This window comes from Colobus angolensis, unplaced genomic scaffold, assembly GCF_000951035.1.
Source record: "Colobus angolensis palliatus isolate OR3802 unplaced genomic scaffold, Cang.pa_1.0 Scaffold424, whole genome shotgun sequence".
NCBI lineage: Eukaryota > Metazoa > Chordata > Mammalia > Primates > Cercopithecidae > Colobus > Colobus angolensis.
This window is the reverse complement of record NW_012117644.1, coordinates 220,475-228,679: the sequence shown is the minus strand read 5'-3', so window position 1 is coordinate 228,679 and position 8,205 is coordinate 220,475. Positions and strand designations below refer to the sequence as shown.

At 36.9% G+C, this 8,205-nt stretch overlaps 1 protein-coding gene across 1 annotated transcript in view; it reads right to left on the bottom strand.

The window, feature by feature from the left end:
• The window catches only part of LOC105522322 (olfactory receptor 52B4-like), a 16,106-nt gene extending 8,299 nt beyond the window's left edge, over positions 1-7,807 (bottom strand). The window contains 2 exon segments of the mRNA XM_011956818.1: positions 6,888-6,992; positions 6,995-7,807. Coding sequence (XP_011812208.1) covers positions 6,888-6,992; positions 6,995-7,807 — 918 coding nt within the window.
• Between the last annotated feature and the right edge of the window lie 398 nt (positions 7,808-8,205).

Sequence of the window (8,205 nt, the reverse complement as noted above, 5' to 3'; positions counted from 1 at the left end):
ACCCATGTATGCCAATCTTAGCAAATCTGCCAGGGATGTCTTCACCAAGGGCTATGGATTTGGCTTAATAAAGCTTGATTTGAAAATCAAATCCGAGAATGGGCTGGAATTTACAAGCTCAGGCTCAGCCAACACTGAGACCACCAAAGCATTCGGCAAACACATGGAGGTCGGGTCCCCTGAAACCTTGGGACCCAACTGCCACCCCAGTGTGTCTGGAAGGCAGGGCATGGAGTCAAAAATTATTCTCAAGCTTAAAGTTTTAATATTATTTACCTTGTCTGGATTTGGGTTTAGTTGGGACACATTACCCCCCTTTTTTTCTTGACTATTTCTCCCTTTTGGAACGAGTGTCTATTCTATGCTTGTCTCACCATTGTATTTTGGAAACACATAACATATTGGATTTCACAAGCTCACAGCTGGAGAGAAATTTGCCTCAGGATAAATTGTACCTTGGGTCTCACTAATATCTGATTTAGATGAGACTCTAGACCTGAGAATTTTGGATTGGTACTGGAATGAGTTATAACTTTTTGGGGCTATTAAGATGGAATGAATGTATTTTGTGTGTGAGAAGGAAATGAATTTGGTGGGTTAAGGATGGAAAGTTATGGTCTAAATATATTCCCCAAAATTCGTATGTTAAAACTCAACCACCAATGTGATAATATTAAGAGGCAAGCCTTTTAGGATGTGATTAAGTCCTGAGGGCAGAGCCTTCCTAAATGGAATTAGTGAGCTTATCAAAGGGCTGGAGGGAACTAGCCTAGGCCCTTTTTGCTCTTCTGTTTCTTTTGTCTTGTGAAGATACAGTGTTCAAGGTGGCATCTTGGAAGAACAGACTAGGCCCTCACCAGATGCCAAACCTGCAAGTACCTTGATTTTGCACTTTCCAGGCTCAAAAACTGTGAGAAATAAGTTTCTATTATTTATAAATTGTCCAGTCTCAGGCATTTTGTTATAGCAGTAGAAATAGTCTAAGAGAGTAACAGTAGAGGCTACTAAACATGTAGTTTATTCCGGATCATCATAAAAACAACAAAGCCTAAACCATCTCAACTTCTGACTAGATTGATCTATTAATACCTATGCTAAAGGCCTAGCAAAAGACAAGATCTTCTTTTTTTCCAGTATCTATCATCTACATTTGACTCTTAACAAAAGTTATGAGAAATACACACACACACACACACACGAAAAAACACATGGTCAAGAGGCAAAATAATAAACTGAAAAAGAGAAATTGAACTGATTCTAGAACCATGAAGTAGAAAATTTAAAATATGATTAAAATTCCAAATACAACGCATGTTCTCACTCATAAGTGGGAGTTGAACAATGAGAACACATGGACACATGGAAGGGAATATCACACACTGGGGCCTGTTGGGGATTGGGGATCAAGGGGAGGGAGAGCATTAGGACAAATACCTAATGCATGTGGGGCTTAAAACCTAGGTGATGGGTTGATAGGTGCCACAAAACACCATGGCACATGTATACCTATGTAACAAACCTACACGTTCTGCATATGTATCACAGAACTTAAAGTAAAAAAAAAAAAAATTCCAAATATACTAGAGGAAAAGGTAAAAATATGCATAATTTGATGTGCACTTTCAAGAAAAAGAACAAAGCTATAGGAAATAATAAAATGGACATTCTAAAAATAAGAAACTATATAACAGAAAGGAAAAATGCTTTTGATGTGCTAATAAGTATACCTGACACAGCCAATAAAGGATCAATGAACCTGAGGATGGGTCAATAGAAATTACTCGAACTAAAACGCAAAGAGAATAAAAATAATGCAAAAGAAGACCTACGAAAACCAAACCAAACCAACCAAAAATTAATAAACAAATAAAAAACCACTCTAGAACAGAGTGTCCAAAAGTTATGGAAAAATATCAAACAAACAGTCTAACATATGTGCAATTGGAATTCCAGAAGAGGGGGCAGGGAGAGAGAGAGAAACTGAAAGAAATATTTGATGCACACCCATGCATTTGAGTATAACTTTGGATCAGTCACTGACTGATCAATGTTATGCAGACACAAGGGTAACTCCTAGGAATCTAGGCTTACAAATTAAAATGTTATTAATAGAAACAGAAAAGACACCTTAGCATTGCACACCAGAGAGAACACAGACTGCAGATTTAGTCAAGCCAAGTTACTAAGCAAACAAATAAGCAAATTAAAAAAATGCAACCTTCTTGGAAAGAAATAATAATAGCTGCTAAAATACATAATCTAAAATGCCAGTTTTTTAAAAAAAGTTATGAAACATACAAAAAAACCAAGAAAGTGTGACCTGTATATAAGAAAAATGCAGTCAATAGAAACTGTCTCTGAGCGGGTCTGGATGTTATACATAGCTGTAATATAATATTTTAGTTATACAAGATGAATAAGTTCTGGAGAGCTAATATATAACAATGTGGGTACAGTTAACAAAACTTTATTGTATACTTCAAATTTTCTTAAAAGGTAGATATCTTAAAAAATTGATGAATTATAATATATATTTTTGAATATGTACATATTTATGAGGTATAGTATGATGTTTTGATATATGTTCAAACTGTAATATCAAATCATGATATTTAGTACATCCCTCACTTCTTTGAAGTGAGAATATTCAGAATACCCTCTTCTAGTTATGTTGATATATACACTATAACATCGTTTACTATAGTCACTCTACTGTTGCTATAGAGAACCAGAACTTATTCTACCTATGTAACTATAATTTTGTACCTGTTGACCAATCTCTCCCCCATTATCCCCTCCCACTTTTCCCCCTCAGCATCTGTTAACAGTTATTATACTCTTTACTTCTGTGAGATCAGCTTTAGATTCTACAAATGAGTGAGATCATGTGGTATTTGTCTTTCTATGCCTGGCTTATTTTAGTCAACATGTTGTCCTCCAGGTTCATCCATGTTACCACAAATGACAGAATTTCTGAAAAGCAAGAAGTTAATATCAATAATATAAAAGAAACTCTAATAGCTCGGTAGCAAAAAAACAAACAACCAGATTTTAAAATGGGCAAAGGACTGAAATAGACATTTCTTAAAAGAAATACAAATGGCCAGCAGGTATATGAAAAAAGGCTCAATATCACTAATTGTCAGGGAAATGCAAATCAAACCCACAATGAGATATAACACAATAGACCAAAACCTCTGGGATACAGAATAAGCAGTGTTAAGAAGGAAGTTTAGAACATTAAATGCCTAATCAAAAAAGAAAGATTACAAATTAATAACCTAGTGTTTTACCTCAAGGAACTACAAAAACAAGAACAAACCAAACCCAAAGGTAGCAGAAGACAGGAAATAACAAAAATCAGAGCAAAACTAAATGAAACAGAGACAAAAAAAATTTACAAAGCTTTGCTTCTGAAAATGAAAACTTGTTCTTTGAAAAGAGAAACAAAACTGATATATAGCTAGCTAGACTAACCAAGAAAAGAAAAGGTCCAAATAAAAAAAAATGAGGAAAGCAAAGGAAACATCGAAACTGATACCACAGAAATTTAAAAGATCATCAGAGACTATCATGAACAGCTATTCACTCACAAACTGGAAAGCTTAGAAGAAATGGATAAATGCCTGGAAACCTACAGCCTCCCAAGACTGAACGAGGAAAAGACAGAAATCCTGAACAGATCAATAGTGGGTAGTGAGATTGAATCAGTAATTTAAAAATTCCCAATCATAAAAGCCCTAGACCAGATGAATTCGTAGCTGAATTCTACCAAATGTACAATGAAGAACTGGTACCAATCTCCCTGAAAGTGTTCCAAAAAAATCAAGGAGGAGGAAATTCTCCCTAACTTATTCTATGGAGCCCGTATCACCCTGATATGAACATTAGACAAGGACTAATGAAAGAAAACTATAGACTAATATCCTTGATGAATGTAGACATAAAAATCCTCAAGAAAATACTAGAAAACAAATTTCAACCTCACATCAAAAGATAATACACCATGATCAAATGGGTTTTATTCCGGGTAAGTAAGGATGGCTTAACATATGCAAATTAATAAATGTGATTCATCCCATAAATAAAATTAGGGACAAAAACCATATGACATTCTCAATAGATGCAGAAAAAGCATTTGATAAAATCTAGTATCTGTTCATAATAAAAACCCTCAACAATCTACGTGTTGAAGGAACATACCTCAGAATAATAAAGGCTATATATGACAAATATACAGCCTATGTTACACTAAGTGGGGAAAGTTGAAAGCATTCCCTGTAAGAACTGGAGTAACACAAGAATGCCTACTTTTACCACTCTCATTCAATATAGTACCAGAAGTCCTAGCCAGAGCAATTTGGCAAGAGAAAGAATTAAAAGGCATCCAAACTGGAAAAGAAGTCACATTATTCATGTTTACAGATCATATAATCTTATACCTAGAAAACACTACAGACTCCACCAAAAAACTCTTAGATTTGATAACTGAATTCAGTAAAGTTTCGGGACACAAAATCAACATACAAAAAAATCAGTAGCATTTCTATACACCAATAACAATCAAGCTGAGAACCAAATCAAGAAGGCAATCCCATTTACAATAACTACAAAAAAATTACCTAGGAATATATTTAACCAAAGGAGGTGAAAGACCTTTACAAGAAAAACTACAAGGCAGTGATGAAAGAATTTGTAGGTAACACAAACAAATGGAAAAACATCCTATGCTCATGGGGACTGTAATTAATAACAATGTATTGTGTTCTTAAAAATTGCTAAGAGAGTAGATTTAACTATTCTCACCATAAATGATGTTAAGTTTGTGAGGTGATGCATAGGTTAATCAGTTTGATTTAGTCATTCCATAATATATAAATGTTTTAAAATATTATGTACATAATTAGTAAATATAACTTTTTTGTCAGTTATATAAATAAATATAAATAAAACAAACAAATCATAAAACACATATTCAACCTAGTCACAACTTAGTTACAAATATTCACATTACAGTTTTTCAAGACTCTTATTATAGTGTACCACAAGTACACAAAGTACAGCAAATGTTTATTACTGCTTATGTTCATGACAATTTTATTTATACTGTCAATTACTTAGCAGTAAATATTAAACAATAATCTACTAGCCACCACGCTTGGCCAATAAATGTTTTTTCAAAAGAGTATACTTGGCTAAATTATACATGGCACATCCTTGTACAGAATACAATAGAGAGGCATTAAAAATGCCTGCAAATGTCTGTATTTTTGATATAAGTCCAACATTAATTTGCTAAATGAAAAAGGTATATTTTGGAAGAGTAAGGTAATCCAACTATAAAAATATGTTACCTGCACACACATATACAGTATGCAACTGTGTTAGTCAAGGTTCTCCAGAGAAACAGAATAGGACATATGTATATATGAAGGGGAGTTATTAGGGAGAATTGACCCATACAATCACAAGGTGAAGCCCCATGATAGGCCGTCTGCAAACTGAGGAAGAAGGAAGCCAGTGGTGGCTCAGTCCAAGTCCAAAAGCCTCAAAAGCAGGGGCGCCAACAGTGCTGCCTTCAGTCTATGGCAAAGGCCTGAGAGTCCCTGGCAAACCACTTGTGTAAGTCCAGGAGTCCAAGAGCCGAAGAACCTGGAGTCTGATGTCCAAGGGAAGGAGGAACAGAGAGAAGATCCAGCGTGGGAGAAAGATGAAAGCCAGAAGACTCAGCAAGCCAGCTTATCCCAACTTCTTCCACCTGCTTTGTTCTAGCTGTGCTGATAGCTGATTGGATGGTGCCAATCCACATTGAGAGTGGGTATTCCTCTCCCAATCCACTGACTCAAATGTTCTCTGGCAACACTTTCACAAACACACCCAGAAACAATACTTACCAGCTATCTAGGTGATCCTTCAATCCAATCAAGTTGACACCTAGTATTAACCATCACAATATATAGCAATCTATAAAATGATATTTGTAAATATCTCTATGGAAAAAGGGGGTGATTTTTATACAGATTTTATTTCTACGATATTATCTAAGATGGGATAGTTGAGGAATTTCAAGGATAGAGAGAATGTTGACTGTGTCAGATGCTGCTGATGTGTCATATAAGATGTAGACTGATTATTGGCCATTGAATTATCAGTGTGGAGATCCCTGTGACCTGCAATGTCAATGGCATAGGAACAAAGTCTGACTGGAGTGAGATCAAGAAAAATATGGAGAAAGACATTGAATCCTGAATGTATATACAACTCTTTGAAACTGTCACTGTCATGAAGAGAGAGAGAGAGAGAGAGAGAGAGAGAGAGAGAGAATGAGAGAATGAGAATGAACTGTGGGGGAATGTGAGCGCTAGAAATTCCCTCCCTCCCTCCCTTCCTTCCTTTTGCAGGAATAACAAAATGTATGCAGATAGAAATGAACCTGTGAAGAATAAAAATTTGTGACATAGAGCAATGACTAAGAAGAATGGAAGCTAGCTCACTACGTCAAGGTGTGAAGCCAACCAGGAAAAAATACTCCAGCCATTATCCATAGTACGTCCCTTTCCAAATGCCTATCTATGGCTATAGACTAGTAGTGAATTATAAAGGTGAACTGGTTTATTCCTTAGACTCTGAATGAGAAAATACACTGAGACACAAAGAAATCCATCCCTTATTATGGATCAGAGACCTTGAAACCCATAAGCCAAAATTTCCCCAGTGGATTTATTCCTGAAACATGGACTCATTGAGGTATTTATCTAGTCTCAGCTGTCTCTTACCTAGTAGGGCTGCTAAAGTTCACCTCATGTATGGCTAGAAATGTTCAGGAAACAGTAGTTTGGTTTTTATTCCTAAAGTCATTTCACTTTTGGAAATAAGACATGAGTTACCTGGTCCCAGATATGTTTGGTCTTGATTCCATAAATGATGGGATTCAGCATGGGAGGAACCAGGATGCAGATATTAGCCAGCAGGACGTGGATGCTGGATGGGGTGAGATGTGGCGTCCAAACCGCTGAGTGAGGACTGAGAAGATCCCAGGTCCATAAAACAGGATGATGACACAGACGTGGGAGCCACAAGTGTTGAGAGCCTTGTGGCGAGCATCTTGGGATGGAATGTGGAAGACAGTGCGGAGAATAAGCGTATATGAAATAAAAATTAGCATAACATCTAAAATCACTGTTGACATTAAGACAAAAAACCCATACCAGATATTTATTCGAATGTCATCACAGGAAAATTTGGCCAAGACAATGTGTTCACAACTGCTGTGTGGAAGCGTGTTACTTCTGCAATAAGTCAATCTTTTCAGAAGAAATATTATGGGGAATATTGTACCATAACTTCTCAGTAAGATAGTCACTCCAATTTTTCCAATAGAGGAGTTTGTAAGAATTGTGGTGTACCTCAGTGGGTAGCATATGGCAATGTAGCGGTCAAAGGCCATCACCAGCAAGATCCCTGATTCAGAGATGAAGGTGGAATGGATAAAGAAGAGCTGAGTGATGCAATGATCCAAGGAGATGTTCCCAGCACAGAACCAGAAGATGGACAAAGCCTGTGGTACTGTGCACGTGGAGAGGACAAGGTCTGCTCCGGCCAGCATGCAGAGGAGGAGATACATGGGTTCATGGAGGCTGCGCTTTGTGAGGATAATGAAGATGAGCAGGCTGTTCCCAAGAAGGGCGGTGACATAGGAAAGGAAGAAGGGGATGGAAATCCACATGTGCTGGTCCTCTAGGCCGGGGATGCCCAGCAAGCGGAAGACTGTGTGGCTAACACCAGTGTGATTTAATATGTGCACCATACCTGAAGCAGATAACCTGGGACCTCACTTCTTGTTTATAGGAAGGGTTGAAATTTCATATCGTACTCAAAGATTTTTTTTTGATGTCACCACAGGCTTATGACATCAGCCTGATTCTTTTCAATAGTTAGTGTCCTGGGAACTATATAGGATGAAAAGGTAAATAACATATCATGTGTTTCTTCAATAAGGTAACAACTTATAGCCAAGATCGACGTTTACACTGTAAAGTAAAATAATATGCTAAGTGAACATAGGAGTAGCACACAAAACTGCTGTGGGAACACAAACGGAGATAGCAATTTGGTCTATTTGGCTGTAGGATGTCACTGGGTGGACGTGAGGTAGGTGGGGAATCAGGTGTGGGGTAAAGTCATTTGGGAGTTTAAGGAAAGACT